The sequence below is a fragment of the Peromyscus californicus genome, unplaced genomic scaffold, assembly GCF_007827085.1.
Source record: "Peromyscus californicus insignis strain IS unplaced genomic scaffold, ASM782708v3 Scaffold_5__1_contigs__length_169319896, whole genome shotgun sequence".
Taxonomy (NCBI): Eukaryota; Metazoa; Chordata; class Mammalia; order Rodentia; family Cricetidae; genus Peromyscus; species Peromyscus californicus.
The window spans coordinates 14,445,665-14,470,386 of record NW_026294573.1 but is presented as its reverse complement, the minus strand read 5'-3'; the positions used below and the strand labels follow the sequence as shown (position 1 = coordinate 14,470,386).

Here is a 24,722-nt window from a genome sequence, read left to right as displayed (position 1 = left end):
CTAGTTTCTCAGGAGCTATTTTAAAGTCATTTTCCAAGTAACTGACCTCAGCCAGGAGCAAAGTCTAAACCAGAGGATCCATCAGAAATGAGGTTCCTGGACAGGCATCTCTTTCCCTGCACCTCACCAGAAGGACTCAGGGCACAACCAGGATGTCCCTTGTGGAGTACTTAATGGCCAGTGGTATAAGGTGGGGGTCTGTGGGTGGGGGCATCAGAGGTTCTGAGCTTCAAGGGAAGCTTTGGACTGAGGAATGCTACTCTGCCAGTAGCCTCCAATCTGAGGTGCTTGGACTTTGGTTTTTTTTAAACTTACAGCATGACTCAAAGGAACCCTTCTTTCCATCCAGGTGAGAATTTAGGATCTGGGACTTTTGAGATGTAGGTTTGAATCCTGACTCATACATGGGTTAAAATATGAATAACAACAGGACAGTGTCAGTCCCAGGACTGCGGAAAGCTCAGTCCTCTTGTCATCATCGAGTCACTAGGACGTGGTTGCTCTGGTGACTCCCCAGGGCAGGGTCTATTCACTTGCTTTTACTGATTTGTCCCAAGTGCAGGGACAGACCTCTGAAGTGCTACCTCCAGGATGGGTACCTTGTATAACTTCAAGGAACAAAGGAATTTCTTATGAAATCCTGCTGGGTCTCTTCAGGGAGTCCCTGGCACTCAGAGTCACCCATTTCCAAGACTGGATGGGGACAAGAGATCCTAGTCAAAGCATGGGAAGAGGATAGGTCTGTTTTCCCACAGGCAGCCACAGACCACCAGTAAGATACGCAGGCAGGCTGGTCCCATCCCTAAATTTCCCAGCTTCAGCTACACACAGAATCCCCTTTGGCTTCTGGAAAAACAAAAATGCCTTCCAACTTGCATGGCTAACACTATCCAGGTGACAGGGACCAGATCTCTATTCCCGGGTAATAAATAGTGTGCCAACCTACCTCAGCTCAGGTGACACATTCCTAAGGGCCTAGATGAACCCTGGGGGAATGTCCTATTGGGGACAGAGGACAAGGGAGGTCAACTTGTACTATGATTGTTCTCTCTCCCCCAAACAGATCCCTCCCAAGACCCCAGAGCCATGAAAATGAGAGTGAACCCTGAGTTAAGCAGGGGCTTTGACATGTTGAGACTTTTGACTTACATCCAGACTCCATTCTACCCTCGGTATTCGGAGGATACCCTTGCCACCCTCGGTGGATGGGTGCGCACACACACAACCATCCACATATCACAGCTGTATTCCTGGTAAAGTATTAGGAACAGACCCTGTGAACAGGGAAAAGCTGAGGTGCCCAGATGCACACTGGCCCCAGAGCAGCAGAGAGAGGCTCTCTGTCTCCCCCAAAGCCTGCACCTTCTCCCGTACAACACAGCTGTTCAGATCAGTTTGCTCCCCTTGCCAAGCCTGGCTCCTGCAGACAGGAGGAAGAAAGGCATGGCCGGTGGGAGACAGAATAGACTTCTTTCCTCAGGGGAACTTGGGAGCCTGTTGTAGCTACAGAAGCAAACACATCAGCTCCTCAAAAATCACTCAGACGCCAAACATCAGGTCTGTCCAACAAACCCACCAATAACCACTCCAAGCTCTCCGTTATTGCTCCATCTTTCTCCAAAGCCACCACTCCATTGGGCCAAGAGTGACTGGTCCCGCAACCAATTGCACGTGAGTGAACCTGAGTTTCTAAGCTCCCATCAAAAGTAGAGATCCTGGCCCAGAACCTGGGCAGCAATTCCCTCCACCAATCGGAGAGATCCCTTCATCTCAACGACTGGTCACTCCTGACAACAAGCGAGGCCTGGAGCACTGACTGGATCTAGGAAGAACTCTCTTTTCTAGGTTCAAACCCAGCACCAGCCTTCCCCTGCTCACTGCAGGAAGGTGCCTGGTGTACATGATGACACCGTGGGTCAGTGTTATCAAGCTCGGAATGGCTGTTAGGCCAAGAGCGGGTCCTGTAATCATTCCCTGCTGATTTGGGGGAAATGACAACCTGTTCCCCAATCTCCAGCTTGGCAGCAAGAGGAAGGTCAGCCCAGAGCCATGATCACAGACACAGGCAAGGGAAGGAAGAAGGAACATTTGTTTCCCATTCAAATTCTCTTAGGGTCCCCAGCACCCAGAGGCTTCCCAAGACCACTGAGTTCTGAGTGACACTTTTCCCCTGTGGGAGAGAGACAGCTTGGGTTGCCTTGAGCCCCTCTGGTTGGGTCAGCAGGAGTCTGGCAACGAGACCCCTAAATGGAGCGAAGAGGCCACTTACCTGAGGAGACAGGCCATTGCTGACGGGGTTCATGTGGTTGGAGGGGGCCCCTGGGTTCATGAAGCTGTCCGAGTAGCTGGAGAAGCTGTGGCGGGCTCCATAGGCAGAGCTGGTATCAGCTGCGGCGGCGGCTGCAGCCAGTCCACCCTGATGCATGGTTGACGGTGGAAGGGGCTGGGGCCTGTGCACTGTGCTGCCCCCATCTGAGGAGAGACCCAGAGAGGTCCTAAGCAAGTGGCAAAAGCAGCCTTGGGATTCTTCCACCCAGATGTGCCCTCTGGAGCAAAGGGAACCAGCTGCTCAAGTGACTTGGGCTGAAACAAGCTGGTTCCCAGGCAGCCCTACAGACTGGCCCAGGCTTGACTACCACCCAGCTGATGTGTAGAGATGACCTCTAGGCAATTTACACACAGGTGGGTCCTGGTGCCTTGTGTTACGCATACAGTGGATGCTCAATAAATGGACTGTAAGTTGTACCTGATGAGAACTATAACCTACCCAGGATTGTCCTATTAGCATTTTGTGGGTACTGATAACCTGTCAGATGCCTTCATTAGTGCTGAAGAAGGGTACAAAGCACGAGTAGCTTATGGGGTGGGGGACAGGGGCCTCTGAGGTTCAGCCAGGTTGGGCCAGAGTCGAGGTCAATGAGTGAGTGATGCTTGAAATGATGGAACTCAGTTGTTTCTCCTCCTGGCCAGTAGAGTCCCTCCGCACAGCATTCCAGGGCTGGGACCCTGCTGTCCTCAGCATTGGCTTGATTTTGTATTGAGAATCATGGGCAGGACTCTCTGGCTCTTTAGCCTCCAGAATGTCAGCCTCCAAGCCCTTCAGGAGGCAGCTCTGTGCCTCAGATGACAAGGGGTTTCTTGTGTATGCTGGGGTGGAAGCAAGACTGGGGGGTGGGGAGGAAACTGGGGAAGGAAATCTTTACTTCCCAAGGCCTTTGGATATCCTGGGCTCTCTCCCTGCCACCTCCCTCCAGCATTCCCCTGACTGGGGCTGTGTGGCATCTTAGGAGCTACCAGAAGAACTGTGCCCAAAGGATCTTCCTTCCTTGAGGGGGATCTCAGTGGTCCAGTGCTGCCCCGGGAGGGGGGAAGGGCGGGAGGAGCTTTTTCTCTTCAGCCCCGAGTGACCAGGAGTTTCAAGGTCAGAACAGCAGGACTGTGCATTTTCTGATCACAGACACTCACCTTGGGAGATGGTGGTGGTGGGATAGGTAGAGTCTGGCAGCTGGTAGGGTGGCAAGGTGGGCATGCCAGTGGGTGGGAACCCTCCAGGCAGCAGGTGGTTGAAGGCAGCCAGTTGGTTAGCTCCTGCCTGCTTGCGCCAGCGGGCACGGCGGTTACTGAACCAGACCTGAAGGGGAGAAGATGCTGAGCCTGGGCCCCTGCAGAGAGCTGACGCATGGGTGAGGTGATGCCCCAGCAGGCGGCTCCCAGCTGGTCAGTGTCTTCTTCCAAGAAGCAGAGCCCACCGCCCATGCAGTCCAGGATGGTCTGCAGGGAACTTCAAAGGCAGGGTCCCTTGACCACTCTCCAGGAAGGTCTTCTAGAATGCCCCCTGTTTTACAGGTGAGGGACTAAGAACCAGAGGGAGTAGGTGACAGTCACAGGACAGGGTGACAGGAGGCCTGGAGAAGTCTGTTAGCACTCTTCCCAGGGCAGTGCTCCAGTCCAGGTCTCCAGTCCTTACTCCAAACCTCCAACTCCTCCAGGAAGCCCTCCAAGAGGAGACCACATACAGAATGTCCTGAGTAAGGATGTCGTTGGCACCCAGCTATGCCAACTGGAGGCTGAGACCCTGCCCTGCTCACATAGCCTTAGCACTGTTAGGACATGCACAGGTACACATGTTACATGAATGTACACACACACACACACACACACACACACACACACACACACACACACACACAAAACGGCTGGGGGTTCCTTTCCACTTCTAGACTTTTTACATGCTGCTCCCTTTCACCAAAGGCAGTTCCTGTATCAGGCTCTTTAGTTTTTAGGCAGAAAGCCCTCCTACAACGCCAGCACCCTCATGGTTGCATCTAAGGTGGGGCAAGTGAGCCCCGGATTCCAACTCCATGCTCATTTCAACCACTCCACTCACCCACACGCTGAGACGGGATGTCCCAGAGACCCTAGAAGTACACAGTCCTCAAAGCAGAGGCTAAGTGGCAAGATGCAGATGAGTTGGAGAATCGCAACAGCACCCAGGGCCTTGAGTCCCTGGCCCACTCCCCACAGCAGGGATCCCAGGCCAGGCTTCCCAATCCAAGGTCTCTGTGTTTTTGTTTGAACACCTCCATCCACAGTGGTCTCATCCCCTCACTGGTCATCCGCTTTGCTGGTAAGACCTCAGAACCCAAAGGAGTCTTAGTGACCACTGAGCTCCGACCCTGAGCTCCTGGTACCAACTGCATTTTGGAAGAGGAGGCTGAGCTACTGGAGGAGACTCAGCTGGTCAGTGGCAGGGATGGAGGCTGTCCACCTGGAGCCTCTTCCTGCAGACCTCTCTGTTGGACTACAGTGTATGTCCCGTCAGCCCTTGTCCCACCTCCAGGGCCTCTAAGTGTCTGAATGCTTCCAGACTCCTCCCTTAGGGCTAAGTCTTCAGATTTTGGGTCAGCCTCTCTGTAATTTTGCTTTTGTTTCTTCCTCTCTGCTCTATCCTACCCAGGGAGCTGACAGGCCACGAGAAGAGAGGGACCCAGTGAATCGATGGCTGGCGGCCTTTCTGTGGTTCGCCAAGGCTTGGCCTCCTCCGTTCCCAGACCCCTCCCTCCCTCCTTGGACCTTGAGTAACACCTGTTTCCCTGTCTCCCGGGCCAGTGAAAGCACTGTCCTGATGGCCAGGAACTTTTCTAAGAAGTTGCCAGGCTCCGGGTGGTGGGAAGCCACAGGCTGCCAGACTAGGCAGTGAGGAAGCCTGGAGGAATGCACCAGGACAACAGCTGCGGGGATCCAGGAGAAAGGGCAGGCAGTCTGCAGCTCCACTGTCACCAGGAGGGCAGGAGATTTGGGTTCAGTGCCAGCCAGGCCAAGCTGCCACAGTCTAGCTGTGTCCCACAGGCCACTTCTCTGAGCTCCAGCCTCCTAATCCGGGACCTGGGCTGGGGGAGTGGCCAACCCAACCTGAGTGTGAGTGTGAGGCTCCATCACCTTGGAAAGACGCTGCGGCTTGCAGCCACGGAGTTGCTGAGGAGAGCCACATCTCGAGGGACAGCATGGTTTGAGGCAGCCCCTCTGCAGACCCGCCTCCTCTGTCCATGAAGGCAACAGTCTAGGACAAGGTTCCCATGCCGAACCACTCAGCAAATCACCCTGCCCTCCCCCATCTCCTCCCTTGCCTTAGCCCTCTCCAGGCAGGTGCAGAGGTGAGTCTAGTCTGTGCTCTGCAGGAGAAGAGATGTTCAGGACTCAGGCTGGGGCAGATGAGATGGGCTGCCCCTCCCCCACACAGACCTGAACCTCAGCCTGGCCCCTCTCCCCTGTCACCAGCCCCACGGATAAGGGACTGTGTACTTAGGGTGTTTAGAGCATTGGGTGAACCTACTCAGAACACATCTTGCATTCTTCTAGCAATGGGAAACTCATTCCCTGCCTGAGGAAGAGAGGCCTGCTGGGAAATTTCCCTCCACACAGGGAAGTTTGGAGATTCTGTGTGCCTGCCTTCTTCTCTGACTGACTACTGTTCACTCCCCTTTTCTCCTCTCTTTCCGCCTCTCTTTCCCATTCTCCCTCTCCCTTTTCTTCTTTCTTCTCATCTCTCCCTGCGTCCCTCCTCTACTTTGGGGTCTTCACCTCAATCTGTCAATCTGTAACCAACCGACATGTGCCTCCTCTTCGGTGGCTGGGTGCAATACCGTGTAGGTGATCCCGGGATCTCCCACGCAAACCTCTGGAGTCAGCACTAGACTCAGGAGCTGTCGGAATTAGCTCCTCCACCCCTAACCTCTGACTCCAGCGAGCACCCAGTTCTCCCTACCTGGACTCGTGCCTCCGTGAGCTTGGTCCTCTGCGCCAGCTCCTCTCGGGTGTAGATGTCTGGGTAGTGGGTCCTCTCGAAGGCCTTTTCCAGTTCCTCCAGCTGTTCAGCAGTGAATGTCGTCCGACTGCGACGCTGCTTGCGCTTCAGTGGGAGGTCAGGCTCTGACTCCACATCTGAGCCCTCGTCCAGACGGTTCCCTAGAGCCGAGTGACACAGTGGACAAGGGGTCATGCCTATGTTTTTCTCTGAACACTGTCCTGGGGACCCAGTCTCTCCCAAAGGGAAAAGACTGCTTACCACATCATGGCTGAGCAATGAAGGATGGGAGAGAACCTCTGTGCTCAGCCCAGGAGACTGGGTAAATACTTTCTGCCTAAGTATTCCATTGCTTTTAAAGCTAGCCCCTCCAGCTAGGCATTCAGATTATCTACACTGACATGGATGCCCCTGACTTAAGACATGATGAAAAGCATCTATCAAAACTCGTGGGATAGGTGCCATTGAGGAGGCTCTGGGGGTAAAGTCTGCACAAGCACTGCTGACCTGAGTTCAGTTCCCTGGAAACCACGTGGTGGAGGGAGAGAATTTACTCCCACAAGTACGTGCAAGCTGTGATATGTGCCCCCTCCCCAAATAAATAAATGTAAAATAAAGTTTGAAAAATCCTCAAAGGATGCTAAGCTCTGAGGCAGGGAGTGTGGTTGCGTTTTTTACTGCACGCCAGTAAACCTGTCTTTAAGAAAAGCAGGAAAGCAAAAACCAGTGAGCAAGGAGCAATTCCTCCTTTGGGGAAAGCATGCAAGATAAAGGCTTTGGTCTCCCGTGAGTGTGGGAGGCTGGGGCCAGGCTTGTTCAGGAAGGGGCTGACAGGCAGCTGAGCTCTCAGGCCAGCTAGGAAGGAGGCTGCAGCAATGGCTTGATCAGCCGGGCAGTGGTGGCGCACGCCTTTAATCCCAGCAGAGGAGGCAGAGGCAGGTGGATCTCTGTGAGTTCCAGGCAGATCTGGTCTACAGAGCGAGTTCCAGGACAGCCAGGACTACACAGAGAAACCCTGTCTTGAAAAACCAAAAAAAGGGGAAAAGAAACGGCTTGATCAGTTGTCCCAGTTGTTAGGGCTTAGACCTGGGGAACGGAGCGGGCTTCTCATCCCCACCAGCGGCACTGAGCCTCCTGCCCTTCTCTGGCCTGGTGGAGTAGTTGAGAGACTGGACCGGTCCCGTTCCTTCCTGTTTCTCCCTCTGTTTACCTTCATTTATCTTTCCCTTCCCTTTGCCACGCTGTTGGGATTCTTGGAGCCTTTCTGTTCATTTGTGCATTCATTCACTCATTCATTAATTCATTTACAGATCATTTACTGAGCACCTACCATGCTCCTGCATAGGCCAAGCACACCGGCGACAAGGTGTGACCGAGACTCTGTGCCCAGAGCGCTCGGTCTAAGGCAAGCTAGAGGGACTGGGCAGCTGCCTGCTCACACTACCTATGGGGAAACAGAGTCACAGAAAGGTAGGTGGAAGTATTCAAAGCTTCTGGGCAGCTGTCTACACTGCAGTCAGCCTACACTCCCCTCTCTGACCTACCCACCAGCATACACTCAGATGCTTCTGGGATTGGCTACATGAGAGTCTAGGCCCTTCCCACAAAGAACAATCCCTCTCCCAACACACACACCCCACTCACAACACAGTGAGAGCAACATCATCATCATCATCATCAACAACAACAACAACAACAAAATACAGCAATTTAGAAATAAGTCATCTGGAGTCAAGAGAAAAGCATGCCAGGCTGCGAGAGGGGCATGTGCAAAGGTCCTGTGCATCAAAAGCACACGGGATCATTTTGCCACAGGGCTGCATCCACTGCCAGGAGCCAGGTGGCACATGGGGAGGGAGAGAGTCTTGGCCAATGCCCTGGCTTGGGCTGGATTCCTCCTCAGCTCTTCCCTTCCCTCCATCACTTCATCTCGTTCACTGGGGACTCATCTCTGTATTTTAGTGACCACCGCCAGGCTGTGTCACTGATTGTGACACTCTGCTCCATGGCCAGAGAGCCAATGGAGCTCAATGACCTAAGGTCAAAGCCAACCCTTCCCCTGTCCTTTTCTAGACAGCCTGCCAGCTGCCCACCCGCCCTAGCTCTGGTGAGAGCATCAAATGTGGGCACGCATGGTACCCTGGGGTTCCCAGCACACCCTGGGGTTCAGAGCTGGACACACCAGTGGTCTCAGTGTTCTCACGGGGACCAGGAGAGTGGTTAAGTCAGGGGAGGAAGTATTCATGGCGTGAGCAGGCTCCAGGGAATGTCCCTCCAGGTGACCCTGCACTCAGAAAGTCGGACACTGGCCAGGTGGATGGTGATCAGGACTGTCGGGAACAAAACCACGGGCAGAGATCATCCTGCCGGCTGATGCTCTATCATGGCCAGACTCTTGCCTCCTCCTCACCCTTTTCTCCCTGCTTTTCAGACTGCAGCTTTCTGAACAGACTACCAACTTCCTCCCTGGCTCCCTGTCCCTCCCATCCTTAGTAAGCAGGGATCTGTGGAGCTCTGTGGATCTAGAGGCACCAATTCCAAGTCAAAACTGAAGAGAGCCAAGCAGGGCCCACAAGCCTCTGCTGTTTGAGAGAACTGGTCCTCTGTGATGAAGCGCTGCCATAACAACCCTCTGGATGCCGAGGAGGACAGGTCTATCCCACTGCCCACAAAGATCCAAAGAGTTCTGAAGAGACCAGGATGCAGCCTACTTGTGACTTCAGTTTCCAACTCTCTGGCCCATCCCAGGGGACCAGACCTCCATTCCTGCACCCTTTTCTGTGTATCCTCATTTGACAGATCTGTGAAGCCCCAGCTACTGAGTCCCTTAAAAACAGGCCAAATAAGACTGGGAAAGATTCAATCACTTGAAGGAGGCCACACAGCCTAAAGTCCAAATTTCTTCATTCTTTGGAGGGATGTAGTTGGGAGATAGTTTGGGTGTTTGAGGACTCCTGGGACAACCCTGGTCCAGCTGAGACCTCAGAACTGGACCCAGGTCTCAGTCTTTCACTTTCATGTGTCTTTGGCAAAGTCACTTCCTTTCTTGGTTTTCTCAACTGGAAAGAGAGGATGGAATCTATTTATGCATACCACCCCACCGCTGGAAGGCTTCGGGAACAGAATAAAGTAGACGGGGAGTGATTTGGGACAGAAAGCACACAGATGGGATCATTATTATTAATAATGATAGTAAAGATGAGAGAAAAATGGGGTAGGGGGAACAGAGAGGCCTGAGAAGGGACACAAGAGCTTCTGTGCCACCCCTTGGTGCCCTTGACTCAGTTCCTTATACCCTGCCCTCTCGGCACCCCCTTCTCTGCCCCTGGGAACCCTTCACCTTCTGGGTTAAGTTAATAAGACTAAGTGTGTTGGTGGCCCTGCAAGCTGCAGCTTAGACCTCTGGACAGGGAAAGCTGATGGCTTACTGGAGCCTGGGCGTCGGGCCTGGGGAGAGGGATTGTGGGGAAAGCAGACACAGAAAAGCATTCATTAAATAATTGGCAGATTTGGGGTAGGCAGGAGGGAGCAGCTCCTGGACAGCTGTGACTCCAGCCTTCCTCCTTCCCTGCAGCTGGGGGATGCAACTGTCCCAACCACTAGCTCAAAAAAGAAGGTACAGTAAGGAGCCAATCCTGTCTCTGCTTTGGGGAGCAGGAGGCCCATGCCAACCAGGGAAGAATGGTTTCTAAATTGGGGAGAAACAGTCTGTCCTAGGGAGCTTGTCTGATGGAGGAGACATCACTCCTGTGCTGGGATTTCCTAGCCCAAGGTGGGAAGCACCATATCCAGCGAATGGGTGCACAGGACAGACAGACAGCCATCAGACATCAAGACTGCTACATGACCCACAAAAACCAGGGAAATCTGAGGACAGTTCAGAGACCAGAGATGCTGGTTTGTCAAAGCCCAGGATAGCCTAGCCTGGATGACGGTGGGAGACAAAGGGAAAGTCGCTTGGGGTGGCTACCATAACCTCCCACAGATACTCTGCTTCTGCCCCCTCCAAGGTCTTCTTCTAGAGCCCATCCCATCCCAGGAAGCCATCACCGAGTGCCGGGCTATGCCAAGAAGTCTCAGTAAACCAGTGAGGCTACTAACCATCTGCCATTCATGTATCCAGACTCTACACTCCCACATACAAGGCTCCCAATCAAGCTCATCATCCCTGTATGAATATGCAGGGCCATCTCCTGCCCCTCTCTCTAGCCACGTCCTTGCTGTGGGATGGAGCCTGCTTATTCAGTACAACCCCTCACAGTGGGTGATCTACCAGCAAGGAGCCAGCACTGGTAGATTTCAGCACCGTTTCGGGGGGCTCTTAAGTCTCAACTGTCAGAAACAGGCATGAAGGGCTGGGAGGTGGCTCCGTGGCCAAGTACTCGCTGCACAAGTTTGAGGACCCAAGTTCAACCCCCAGCTACCACACAGGGAGCCAGTGGAAGTGTGCACTGTAATCTCAGCACAAATGAATCCCTGGGAGTCACCGGCCAGCTATCCCAGCTCAACTGGTGAGCCCTAGGTCCTAGTGAGACACCTTGTCCCAATAGACAGCTCCTTGGGAATAAACTCCCAAGACTGACCTCAGATCCCCATGCACATCCCCATCCTCCAACACACACACACATATGCAGAGTGATATCTTAAGTCTCTGGAGACAATGGCCATGTCTGTGGATGAGTCTACCGGTCTTGCTAAGCCAGCAGATCCTTGACTGTGACACCAATGGTGCCTGGCACACAGCAGGCACTCAGCGGCACCAGTGCTCACAGCCTGGCAGAGCAATCTCAGGTGCCTTTTGAAGTCAGGCATCCTGCAGCACCTATCTCTGTGTACAGGAATGCAGACCCTTCACGCTGCTAACATGAAACCATTGTTCTGATCAGCTGGCATGCCAGAAGATGAGGCCGGCCCATTTTACAGGTGCCCAGTGGAGCCCTGGAGCAGTGGGGCTGGAACAAAAGCCAGGGGACCCTGGCTCCACACCTGGCGGTGGACGCCTGCCATGGCAGCTTCTCTGAGGAGCCCGCTTGTGATCTTGAAATCATGGCGGCTGCTCCGCCCTCCCCGCCTTGCCCTTCTCTTTCTGGCTGGGGAAGCCTCACGGACAGAGGTGGTTTTGAAGCCACACACCTCCCAAGGCCTCCTCACCCTCAGGCAGTGGAAGCTAACACCAGCCAAGAGGCACAGGGTCTCTCTGCTCGGCACCCCATCCCAGAAGCCCTCGCAGCCCCGTTGCCTATACCCCTCTCCCTCCTCCTCCCATCCCGGTTATTACAGTTTAACATAGGCCCTGGTCTGGAGCTGCGGCAGAGAAACGAATCACATAATAGTTGATATGCGTTTTAATCAAGTAATTCGGGCAGAGCCGAGAGCTGGCGAGTATGGGCCCAGTGTCTCTGAATACCAAGCAGGCTGGGGCACAGGCCTCAGCAAATGGAAAAGTCATTTACAGCTCAGCTGGGGGCCGCCAGCCTAGTGGTGGCCCGTCCTTTCGGCCCTCTGTGCAAAGTGCTCGGCTGTAACTGGCTCACCAGGTGTGCACAGGCCAGGCTGGTTTGCAGGAACTGGCCAATGCATGATTCACAGAGACACGAGGACTCCCGCCAGGAGATGAAGCACCCTGCTCTAGCCCACCTCTCCTACCCATATTCCTTGTTGACACCCAGCCCAGCACCAAGCAACTCAGCTTCAGGCCCCAACTCTCTGTCCTGCCTGGCTCTGCCCTTTCTGTCCCACCCTGGACTGTGCCCCCTGCCTCGTCATGACCCCTGGCCTGGTTCACTCATGAAGTCTGTGGCTAGCTAGCCAGGCGCGGGAAGGTTGGAAGTGGACAAAACAGCGTGATGCTGGCTGCTGACCCACACAGGACCCCTGTGTGGAATCATCTCATACTAGGGACCCAACCTTCCCAATGACATACATGCCCTAAACACTCCCTTTACACACATCACTGCCAGCTGTGTGAAACGGGAGTTCTCCCTGGCCTGGCATTTTTTTCCATCACTGAACCTCTGACGCTGGGCACTGAGAGCCACTGAGGGTGCGTGGCATAAGTGAACAGATGATGAAATGGCTTTGTGTCTCAAGACAAAGAGATGGATGCTGGGGACACGCCACTCTTCTCAACAGTGCCCTACTCTGTCTGAGTTTGAGGGATGCTGTGTGTGCACTGCCGGTGAAGAGCAGAATGGTCTAGCCTCGACTCATATAGAGCATCCCAGACACCCTCTCTATCCTCATCACCTGGGGCTCAAAAACGGGTCCTGCCCTGAGGTGCTTAGGAGAGCCATCGCTGGCCACTGAGCTCTGTTCTCACTTCTGGTCACACTGACTGTTCTTCCTTCCACGTATACACATCTTCCCTGCTCCTGGTAACAAGGACCCAGCCATGTACCCTGCCCTATCTATGCAGGCTGTGTGTCCACCAGTTTGGGAAGAAGGGAGAGAGCTGGGAGCTCAGAAGCAGCCAAAGGCTCTTCTATGCGGGGGTGGGGGGCGTGTCTCTGCCAGCTTCCAGGCCCTGCTGCCTTCTCTCCCTCATCCTGTGTGGGGGATCTGGTGGATCCCAAATGTCCTGGCTCCAGGAATTTCATTAACTCCAGCTTCTGGGCCAACACTACATCACAGAGCTGAGAGCCTGTGTTGAGGTCAGAGTCTCAGGGATGCACTCATAGCTACAGCCAAGAAAGCAGTGGTGGCAGAGGCCGGTGGTGGGGCTCTACTCTGGGGTTTTCCACAGCCTGAGCCCAGTTTAGCTCAGGAGCTCTGTCATGTCTGCCGCATGTCTAGGGAGGTGGGTGAAATGTACCAATCTAGCAGGGCTACCTCCTACTTCTTAAGGGGACCTGGTCTGTCAGAGAGTAAGACGCCACCCCCTCAGGTCTGAAGGACCCCTGTGAACCAGAACCAGATACCAGGTTGTCAGAACCCTTGCTTCCTTAGAGGCTCCTCCAGAGGTGGGGGCCATAAGAGGAGCAGATGAAAACAGGATCCCTGGACCCCCAGCCTTTTGATGTTTTAACCCCCCCCCCCCACAACAAGAGAAAAGATGTAGCCTCTCTGGGAAAGCTGGAGTTGAACTCACATCTACTCACAACTTGACAAAGCCCCTCCTCAGCTAGACAGTCCTCATGATTTGTATCAGAAAATGTGGGGTCCATGTGGGGCAGTTTGAACATGATCCTGTGCTAAGAGCATAGTATGGTCCTTAGGCATTAGAGGGTGCTGTCTATACATTCCCGACAGGAAGGGGCGGGTCCAGGAAGAAGGAAGTAGCTCTGCTTGGAACAATACTGTGTGATGAGAACTCAGTTATGTTTTCCAGGGTGGATCTAGTGTTCTTTCTTCTGCACTGAACTGGGAACCAAGCATACGTCATGTGTGGGAGTCAGGTGTCCTGGGTGGGAAACATCTTAGCCAAGGACGCTGAGTCAGGGTGCAGAGTTCAAAACTAGAGTGCATCTGCCTGAAGACGGAAGGTCAAGGGTCCTGGGGGCCTGTCTAACTCAGTCTCTTTAAACATGTTGTCCCATGTGGCTAATGTGGGGAGAGGTGTGAGCGCCCTGGAGACAGGAGCAAACCTACCCTAACTGGAGCTGAACTCCAAAGCTTCATACTCTAACTCTGGCTTTAAGAACACTGATTTTACCCTCTTCTTCCTCAGGTTATTTCTGTGTGTGTCACACACCCGGAGGTGCATGTGCTTGGTGGGGGTGGGGTGGGCATCATGAAACACGGCAGTGAGAACAACCTTGGGTGTCACTCCTCAGGCACTTTCCACCTTTTGTTTGAGGCAGGGTCTTTGATTGGCCTGGAACTTGACAAGTAGTCCAGGCCGGCTAGCCAGTGAGCCTCCAGGAACGTGTCTGTCTCAGCCTCCTCATCATAGGGTTTACAAGCGTGTGTCACAGTGCCTGGCTTTTTAAGTGGTTCCTGGGGATCAAACCCGAGTCCTCCTGCTTGCAAGGCAAGGTACTTCCCCAGCTGAACCGTCTCCCTATCCCTTCCTTGGGTTATTCCAATAACTGGCTGACTTACACCACCTATGAACATCAATCAGAGAAAGTGACAACCAGTGTGGGGCAGAGTAGAACCCAGGACACCATTTCTTGCCGTCTTAGTTCAGCACCATGAAGTCAGATCTGCCCTCCCTGCTCCTCAGCCTCCTCAGTGCTGAGCCCGGGAGACAGAGGGTGGCAGTCATGGAGAGGTTCAACATGGAAACTGGCTTCGGGACTCAGGCTTTGCTTCTTGCCTGTACCTCTCCCAGCTCAGCCACGAAGAAGTCTGAGGTTAAAAGACTAACTAAAGAGAGTCCAGGTATGGTGGCCCACACATTTAGTCCCAGCACTCGGGAGGCCGAGGTAGATTCGGGAGGCAGAGGTAGGGGGATCTCTGTGAGTTCAAGGCCAGTCTGGGCTGCATAGTGAGTTCTAGGCCAGCCTGGGCTACAGGGTGAGTTCAAAGTTAGCCAGGGCTATGTAGTAAGGCCCTGTCTCAAAACTAAAATGGAAGAGCCTGCAGCCACCCCTAAATACAGAAGCCACAGGCGTTACTCATCCAAAAACGCAAAAGCTGACGGGAGCTGGAGAGCATGCTCAGCTGGCACTCAAGAGGGCTTGAGTTTGATCCCTGGAACCCAAGTAAGGGCCAGATGTCATGCACAGCCTTGTCATCCCGATCATGGAGTAACTGAGACAGGGGGAAGCCTGGGGCTCACAGGCCAGCAGACCTAGCCTGGGGAGTTCCAGGCCACTAGGAGACCCTGTCTCAAAACAAAAGCAGACGGCACCTGAGGAATGACATCTGAGGTTGTTCTCTGTTCTCCACACACGTGCACACATTTGCATATGCATGGGCGCACACACACACACACACACACACACACACACACACACACACACATTCGAGCATGCCCAGGTTGCAGCTTCCTCCCCAAGGCCCTGCCACCCACTTTCCTTTCCCAACTCGTTCCCTTCACTCAACCCCCCCCCCCATCACCACTCCTCATTTGTATTAAGTAGGCCTTGCAGAAATTTCTGGAACTAGCATTCTGTTGCCAGGGAAGGTGTACAATTCTCTGTGTCTCTGTAGACACCACTGAGTCCCTCCTGCAGGCTGCACAGGCCCACAGACCAAGATGTCCCCATCCTGCTTCTAGTAAAGGCTCAGCTTCCCACTGCCATGGCCACAACTTAGCTGGCTGCTGGGGGACTGGGGGAGTCACTGCAAAGCTGGGTGTCTCTCCATCCCTGGGGCAGGGCGCTCTAGTGCAGGCCATGCATTCCTCTCTAGAGACAGAAAGCCTTACCTAGGACACCTGCTTGCCAGAAGTGACTTAAAGTGACAACCCTCTGAGCATTCCAGTGTCGTCACTGTCTCCTTAGGCTGCCCCCAGGAGCTCCATGGAGATGGGAAATATGGGTACTGGCTAATGGGACATGGATGCTGTGGGAGGTGGAGGGAATCTCTTCTAGTGTTCTAGTGTACGGTGGGTCATGATGGTAACAATGAATAATGGAATATTTTAAGATGGCCAGGACATAGGAGTGTACATGTCCCTAGCCCAAAGGAATGGCACATGTCTAAGAGGGTAGGTAGGTGAACTACATACCCTGTGGCCCCTAAAATGTTCTCTGCACCCCATAAACATGGGCAACTACAATGTGTCACTTAAGACATTAAGATGTGGGACTGGAGGGGTGGCTCAACACAGAGCACTGATTGTTCTTCCAAAGGACCTGGGTTCAATTCCCAGTACTCACACAGTGGCCAACAACTGTCTGTAACTCCAGTTCTAGGGGATCTGATACTTTTTCCTACAGGCGTTGGACACATGTAGTATACATGAATACATGTAGACAAAAACCCGTACACATCAAAAAGCCCAAGATGCATTAATAAAACTACACATGAGGCAGGAGATGTAGCTCAGGTGGCAGAGTGCTTGTCTAGCAAGCAGAAAGCCCTGGGTACCATCACCAGCACTGCATAAACCAGACGGGCATGCCTCGAATTTAGCACTTGGGGGCCAGCCTGAGCTATATAAGACTGTGTGTGTGTGTGTGTGTGTGTGTGTGTGTGTGTGTGTGTGTGTGTGTGTGTGTGTGAGACTGCAGAAGCCCCACGACTCACTAGATAAGAGGACTATAGCCCCAGCCATGGGAAGGGTCCCAGAAGGCCTTTGGGCTGGTTAAAAAAATAAAGGAACTTTAGATGGAGACCTTGAAGTTTTCACCATCTTGCCTTGTGGCCTTTGTTGAGTCTCAATCACCTCTCTGAGCACCATTCCCCCATCTTGAGAAGAAGGTTCTCCTGGGTGTCTAAGATCAACCTGAGAAGGGGCCCTGGCTGTATGTGACTTATTCATCACTCATCAAAGCCCAGGACAGGGTGCTCGGTACATAGTAGGGCTGGCTGTCACCCTAGAAAGGACTACAGATCAGTGGGGGTTGAAGTTCCAGAAGGGGCCTGGATACTAGGTTGTGGGGGTCAGTATGAGCCACAGGACATCTTAAAATCAGTTTCCTGCATGGTACAAGGAGGACTTTTCCCTCACAAGCCGTCTGGGGCCAACTCTGCTTCTTCTGTCTCCTAAGCCCTCTTCTCTTAGGAGGAGGGAAGAGGTAGACTCTTCCTCCTCTCCCCTCCCTCCTTTCTGTCTCTGCCTCTCTCTTTCTCCTAGTCCTAGAGGCCCCTTGCTTCCTGCTGGCCACTGGCCCCCTCCCCTCCTGCCTTCTCCCCAGCAACCTCTTCCTGGGGCAGAGGTGGGGTGGGGTGAGGACAACCCTCTATCAATCTGAGCTGCCCAGCCCTCTCCAGCTGGCCTGGCCTGGCTGTTCCCAGGCAGAGCAGGTCCACAGTGGAAGGTGGTGGAAAAATGTGGACAAATTTCTGATTTGCAACACTCTGGGAAAGAGTTTATTGCCATTGTTTGAGGACGAATGTGTAAATAAAGCAAGGCGAAGATGGCGGGGGAGGCTGAGGAGAGGCAGAAAACGAGAAATTTTATGGCCATAAGGAGCGTACTCTAATGGTGATTTCTGAGGCATTGGACCATGCTAGTTACTTAGCCAAATGATTGCCGAGGTGCTGGGCGAGGCGGCTTATTTCTTAATTACAGTTACGTCTTACAGCAAGCAGACGCCTCTGCCCTGCAAGGCTTGGTCCAGATCAGACGTTGGCCTGAAACCAGGTCCTGACACTGGGGTGCCGGTGGGCAGCCGAGAAAGTGAGGGCTGTCCCTTGCCCCCATGAGGGCAAGGGGGACCCAGAACTTCTGTCTGTGCCCCTGGCCTCTGCACTCTTCTCCCATCCCATCCTGAGAAAGCCACCATGCTTGGGAGAGAAAGATAAACACGGAACTTGGGCTGAGCTCCCTTGGAGCTGCCTGGCTGTGAGGACCCAAAGGGTGACCTCGGGGGAAGTACTCAGGAGGGGGTGGCCAGCTGGCTCTCACACACTGTCACCTGGACCAGGTGCTATGCCCTCATGATCCTGCTGCCTCTTCCTGCCAAGAAGGGGCTAGGCTAGACAGTCCCTCTGGGGGCTCACATCTTTGTATCAGTTCCAACATCCGGCCTCTCTGAGGCTCTCAGAATGAGTGATATTCATCCTCAGAGGTGGGGAAACTGATTTGCAAAAGTGACCTGCATGGGCCTGTTGAACCGCAGCTGCCTTCTGTGGTTTCTGTCTGTCCGTAACCGCACAACAGGGGCAGAAGAAGGTGGCTGTAGATTAAGGGCTGGCTTTGACCTGAGATGTCCCAGCAGCTCATAAGGCAGTTAGAATCTTCAGTCCCTTATGGACGGGACAATCGGGACTCCTCAGGAAACACTCAGAAAGGCCAGGAGAGAGATCTGAGTGGATGGTAACATGCAGGGACTGGGTTCTGCATCCAGTCAGCATACTGTACAGCAGCAGCTCCTTCCAAACTTCCCACGTGGGGATCACCTGGTGGGTCTGTGGGTGGTGCCTAAGGAGGTGCATTTGTAACATAGATCCCAAATGTCACCTGTGAGGGCTGGTCCTTGCCAGCTTTGAGGGCCACTCATGGACAGGGCTCTGCAGCAATCCCCAGGACAAGGTTGCCTGCTCTGCAGAGAGGGAAGGGTCGTGACGGCTTACAGCTCTCCTCCCCTGTTGTGATGGTGGAAGGGGAACAGAGAGCCTGAGAACCACCCTGAGCCTGTTCCTGCCGCCTGACACGGTCACCGCATCACATGGTTCTTGGTAGTCCCCAGCTCTCTTGACTGCCTCCCACAGGCCCCAGCCTACAGGCTGCCCTTTCTGGACACACATCTCCTCTCCATCTAGGCTCTGACCGAAGTCCTCTCTTCACGCCCGGTCTTTCCCTCTGGACTCTGTAGTCGGAGGCATCCCTGATATTTTCCAGAGTAAAGAACTGTCACCCAGTCAAGAGAGGCTTTAAGAAGCCAAAATCAGGACTGCACCTGTCCTGGACCAACTCTGTGGTTGAATGATTTGGAGGACCCACGTGAGTGTATGTTGTCACAGACTGATGACATATAGTCATTTCTGTTTTGTTCATTGCTTTATTCCTGATGCCCAGGAGAGGAGCTGGCCTATGGTTATGAATGAATGAATGAAGAATGAATGAATGATTTCTTCTCCATGTCCAGATGGGTGTCCTAACTTGCAGGGCCCCAGCAGATGCCCACAACAGTTTGCTATTTAAGTCAGTGTGATTGTTGGCCAGTCTGTTAGCCTCTCCTTGCACAAGAATCTCATTAGAGATTGATTTATGTGGCACCAGCCACCTGCCTGGTCCCTGCTGACTGCTCCAAGAGGGCTGAGGACATAAGCCCTAGAAACCAACACACAGACCATCCATCCAGTACCCCGTTTGTATCCAGATGTTCAATTCACTCCTGTCCCCCTGTAAACACGGTGTCTTCATGACTGCTGAATAGCCCCCTCTACCTGGGGACTCTGACATTCCCTGGATTCTCACTAGAGTCAAACAGCTCTATAAACAGACTGCTGAGGGAGTTAAAATCCAATCTGCCCTGCTGCCTATGCCATTTCTAGGTTTATGTGCTCTTGATGATGCAGACAGACAAACAGACAGACAAAGCTGTTACTTGCAGCCTGCGGCAATTACTGCTCTGAGCTCAGTTTAGCTGAATCTTGTTAAAATAAATAATGTCATTTCCTCCAAAAGGTGGCCAGCCATTGTAGGGCAGTGGCATTAAGATACCAGGAGGTAGCAAATTCCGAAGACACACTGGTCCTCAGAGGGCAAAATCCTTGCTCCTGTGTCTTGTGGACATGGAAAAAAATGTTCTCACTGAAGGAGCTGAGGGTAGAGGGCTGAAGAGCTAGAGACTACTAGGTAAAGATAAACTGAAACTGGTTATCTGAGATGCTCCCATCAGCTGTCAGGCTCTGTACTCAGGCTCTGCACTCATAACTGTGTTGTGTCCCTTTCGGCACCAAGGCCAAACTCATTCTAAAGCTGAGAGCCAGGGAGGGGCTGGGTCTTACCCAGAGCACACAGCTGTCAGTGGCTGAGGCAGACTTGAATCCAGACCTCTAGACACTTCATTGCCCTTTGCGAACTGAGGGTATTGAACAGACCATGGAGACTGTAGAACACGCTTGGACTGATGCCAATGTCTCTGCTCTCCTTACAGGCCCCTCTCCCCTGTCCCAGAACCATGCTCTGCTTGCTGTGAATGGCCTGTGAGGGGAGCTGATGAGGACCAGATCTCTGTGGACTGAGGCTGCATTTGGTGACGATGGATGAAGCATTCTGGACAAGGACACATATGGTGGCAGATGCTGTGTATAGTGGTACCGATGGGGGTGGCCTCATTGGCATTGCCAGACCTGGGTCAGCTAGGCACAGGTGTACCTGTCTTCCTTATAATTCTGGGGATGTCTCTTGACTGTCCTTTTTGAGACAAGGTCTCACTCTGTACTCACACTGGCCTGAAGCTCACTATGTGTGCTGGAGACATAGCTCAGCTGAGAGAGTGCTTGCCTAGCAGGTGTGAGGTCCTGTGTTCGATCCTTAGCACCATGAGAACGGAAACAGGAGGACCAGGAGTTCAAACTCGTTTTTCTTCCCTGAGGACTTCCAGCCAGCCTAGGATTCCTGACAAAACAAGATCCATACACAAACCACCTCACTGTGCAGCCCATTCTGGTCTCAAACTCTTGACAACCATCTTGTCTCAATCCCCCAAGCCTTGGGGTGACAGACATGAACTAGCAAGCCCAACTATTTTCTATGCTATAATTTCGGCAAAGTCAAGCTACAGGATTCTCGCTCAGGTCCCCGAACCTTCTGTGGTGCTGTGAATGAAAATGTTCCTCCACGCTGTCCTCCTCCTGAACCAGCCACTGGGGCCTCCCAGCCCAAGCTTGGCCTCTATCCCTCGCCCTTGGCCCCCGCCCTCTAATTAGATTCCCCTGGGAATCAGCGGTTTTGTACAGTTCCGCTGAAGGCAAAGAGGTTTCACAATTGCTTTTCTTTCTCCTCGTTAATAACTCGCTGCGTCTCAAGGAGGTTGTACTTATGGCCGGCGCGCTGGGAAATTATCCTGTCTCTTGCGAGCTTACTTTTCTCTTGAGGAAAATTGAAAACTGGATTTTCTTCTCCATCCCAGTCCTCTCTCTACCTACCTTGTGCTCAGAATATTCTCACCCTGGTCCGCAGCCCCTCCACGCCTTCAAAGCAGAATCCTCTGCCTCCTGCCCCCAGCATGGAAAGGCTAGTGGCCTGAGGCCGATCTGGGGAACAGTGAGGAATCTTTCAAATGTCTCGGGAGCCGCGGTGAGTGGTTAGGTGGCCTGAGGTGGGAGCTGAGCAGTCGGTTTCACTTTGAGGTGCTTTTTGCCTCTAGAACTGGATGGGCTCCAGCCTTCCCGAGGCTGGGCACTGGGCACGCTGGGAGCCTTTATTGGTCCCATCGGGTTCCCGTTAAGGGTCAGGGAGTAAATCACAAACAAATGGACCACATTTCCATTTCTGAAGGCATCTCCAGTCGGACGGGCCCTCCACGTGAGGGACATCCTCTTAAGTGGGGCCTGATGGGCTCAGGAGCCGGGTGGAGAGTATCCCCACGGGCCAGGGCTTCCATCTGCACAGCCCAGGGCCTCACTGGTCAGCACCACCCTCTAGTCCCCAAAGCCTGGCTAGTAAGACTTCCTTTACCATAGGAGAATAGACAGATGATTGGATGCCTGGTCGGGGGGGGGGGGGAGGTTGGGGGAATGGGAGATAGTGTGGGGTGGGTAGGTATTGCTGCAGATTAGGATCAGGAGTCCATGGGCTTTAGGAATTAGGGGTGGAGAATCCTGATCCAGGGGCTACAAAGGGGTGGAAGGAAAGCTTGCTGAGGACCCACAGCCGTGGGCTAAAGGAGGAGGGTAGAACACAGGTGGGATGCAGAGCTTGGGCACCCAGGATGTCCAGGTACCTGAGCAAGGTCACCAAAAGCCACACCACTCTGTGTGTCACGTTGTTTGGCTCCCAAACTCTCCTGTCCTGCTCTCAAGACAGGATTTGGCAAAGGGAGAGAGACTCAGCCACACCCGTGTGGAGATAATTGGCTTTTGCGATGATCGAGACTATTTGCCGACCAAGCTCCAGGTACCTAGAATCTCATTTAATCCTTACAGCAGCTCCTCCCTGAAGATGGAAACCATCATATCCATGTGAGAGACCGAGGCTCCAAATGGCAGTGCCACCCCGTCAGTGACCGTGGGGGTGTGTGCAAGGCAGATCCCCTGCCTCAGGGGCTTTGGAGGCATTTACAGAACTGCTCTTTCTGTTCAACCATCACAAAGAGCCAGCTCTCTCAACTACATTACAGAGAAAGCAGCCCACAGAGATGAAGCGACCTTCTGTTGTGACAGAACTTCCAGGCTGACTATGGGGCTGAACCCAGGGCTGCTGTTCTCAGAGGTGTTCAGTCTACTTGTCTCAGACCTCCTCCACATCAAGAGTCTCATTGCCTTACTGATGAGAAGACTGAGCCCAGCGAGGGAATGGAATTCATGGGGAGTCACACAGCGGGTGACAGAGGGCGCTAAGGGCTGATATTAAGCCCTCCCCAACTCCATTTGTCCCCAGAGAATCCCAGATGTGCTTAGAGTATGTCACTGAAGAGCAGGGTGAATGACAGCATGCCCTAACAGACAATTAAGGAGTCCGGGGTTCTTCCTGTGGCTACTTTTCACTCAGTCTTAGGGTCACCCATCACTGGCTCTAAAGCATGGGGGCTCCCTTCTGCTCTCCCCCTGGGAGCCTGGAAGCAGGGCCACCCTACTCCCAGTGAGGGTGTCCTAGACCCGGAAACCAGAAATGGGGAAAAGGAGAGACCCCGCCCCCCCCCCCCCCCCCCCCCAGTACCAGGAGCAAAGTGTTGTCCCACCAAATTGGGATCCTCTGCTCGCTGAGGACCAGAGGCATCAAGGACAGAAGAAGCAGGATTGAAAAGAGAAGGGACAATCTCTCAGCCTCCAGCTCCTACCCGGGCCTCTTGGGGAAACTGACACAGGAGCTTGCCACATCCTCCTGAGCCCTGACATGTTGGGGAGAAACCTGAGGAAGCTTGGACTAGCCTGGGAAGAGACTTATCTATAGCCAAGTGTCTGAGTCACTGTTTGCTGAAGGTTGCCTAGATATGTCCCAACAGGCACCAGCCCAGGGCCTGCTCCAGCTGCAGACACACCCCAGCGCCCCAAAGCAGGACAAAGGCAACCCTCCTCCTGGTGTGTGTGTGTGGGGGGGAGGTGGTCTACTCCAGAGAAAAGCCTGTGTAAATGAGTGCCAAGGGATGGGCACCTGATTGGTGCTCCAGAAATGGAAGCCATTATTATGGTTAGCAAGCTTTTAATGGGCACCTATTAGGTGCCAGGTGAGCTCTCTCGAACTGGTGTCTATTCTAATCTGCCTGTCACCTCTGTGGGACGGCTGATAATGCTGGGGTTTTATAGGTGAGGAGAGTGACGCCTGGGCAGGGGTTGGCTTGGGCAGGACAGTCCAGGGGCTGCTGGACTATCCACAGTGTTGCTGTTCAGCTTGGGTGGGTGCTTGAAGTCAGCAGTGAGCCTTTTCTTCTTCACTTTTTTTTTGTGGGGGAGGTGAAGATGGGGAGATGAGTTAGGTTCTCCTGTAACCCAGGCTAGCCTCAAACTCACTATGTAGCTGAGGATATCCTTGAACTTCTGCTCTACCTCCCCATCTTGAGGGCTGAATTTACTGGTGTGTGCCACCATGTCCTGTCTGGTACAGTGTTGGACTCTAGGGGAACACTTTACCGACCGGCTGAGCTGCATCCCCTAGCCTTACCTGGGAGCTCACTCTGGGTTGTTTGATCTCACTGGACTGGAGGAAGTTCCAGATAGGCACCAGGGTCCCCAGCTGAAGGGGACAGTAGGCCCAAGTCTCTGGCATGTGAGTAGCCCATGCCTCTGCGTTTAGAGTGCTTTCCAAAATCCTCAAATTGCTACCCCTCCCCACCCACTGCAGCAGAATGTGTAGATACTAAGTAGAGCACATATCCCGATGTCTGGCTTCACACCCTACATTTGTGTCCCTCAGACCCACATGCTGAAGTTGGGACTCCTGAGCTCTTTAAGGACCATAGCTCAGTGGGTAGCCTGATCGCCCAGCAGGCAGGACATGGTGGGTTTGATCCCCAGCCCCGCTAAACTGGGTGTGGTTGTACTCTAGTACTCTTGAGATGAAGGCAAGTGGATCAGAAGTTCAAGGTCATCCTTGGTTACATAGCCAGACTAGGCTACAAAAGATCCTTCCTGGGCTGGTGTGTGTGTGTGTGTGTGTGTGTGTGTGTGTGTGTGTGTGTGTGTGTGTGTACGGGGTTGCAGGACAAGCCACTATTACACCTCAGAGGCTCTCAGCAGGACTCAGGTGAAGCCCACCCACCCAACACCCTTCCCCCTAGCTCTTCCCCTTTTCTGTAGTGTGTTACATTTGGCCAGGAACTTTTTTTCTTTTGTTTTTTCCAGGCAAGGTCTCACTATGTAGCTCTGGCTGTCTTAGAATTTACTATATAGACCACGCTGGCCTCAAAGATCTGCCTGCCTCTGCTTTCCGAGTGCTGGCATTAAAACCGTGTGCCACCACCGCCCGACACTTGGCCAGGACCTTCTAACCTGAGTGTTCTCACCTTCCTCCATTTCACAGATAGTTATGGCAGAGGTAAAGAGGCTTACCCAATGGTACTCACAGCTATCTGTAGAAGGATCAAGGCTTGGATCTCTCCTTAACTCAGCTTCTAAACCAAGGGCAAGCTGTTTTTGTTTGTTTGTTTGTTTTTGTTTCTGTTTTTTTAATCTGAAGCAGGAGGAAATGAAGTCACACCGAAGGAACCAGCCAGCCTTGGTAGTTCTAGTTCCTAGACAGAAGCAGCTGATAAGG

The 24,722-nt window shown here is 53.2% G+C and overlaps 1 protein-coding gene across 4 annotated transcripts in view; it reads right to left on the bottom strand.

Moving 5' to 3' along the window:
- Nucleotides 1-24,722, bottom strand: part of Pax7 (paired box 7) — a 98,768-nt gene that overhangs the window by 38,260 nt on the left and 35,786 nt on the right. For all 4 annotated transcript variants that reach the window (XM_052718288.1, XM_052718287.1, XM_052718290.1 and 1 more), the window contains 3 exons: nucleotides 6,266-6,465; nucleotides 3,466-3,631; nucleotides 2,270-2,472 (listed from right to left, as the gene is read on the bottom strand). In XM_052718288.1, the coding sequence (XP_052574248.1) occupies nucleotides 2,270-2,472; nucleotides 3,466-3,631; nucleotides 6,266-6,465 (569 nt within the window). The remainder of the gene's footprint in view (nucleotides 1-2,269; nucleotides 2,473-3,465; nucleotides 3,632-6,265; nucleotides 6,466-24,722) is intronic.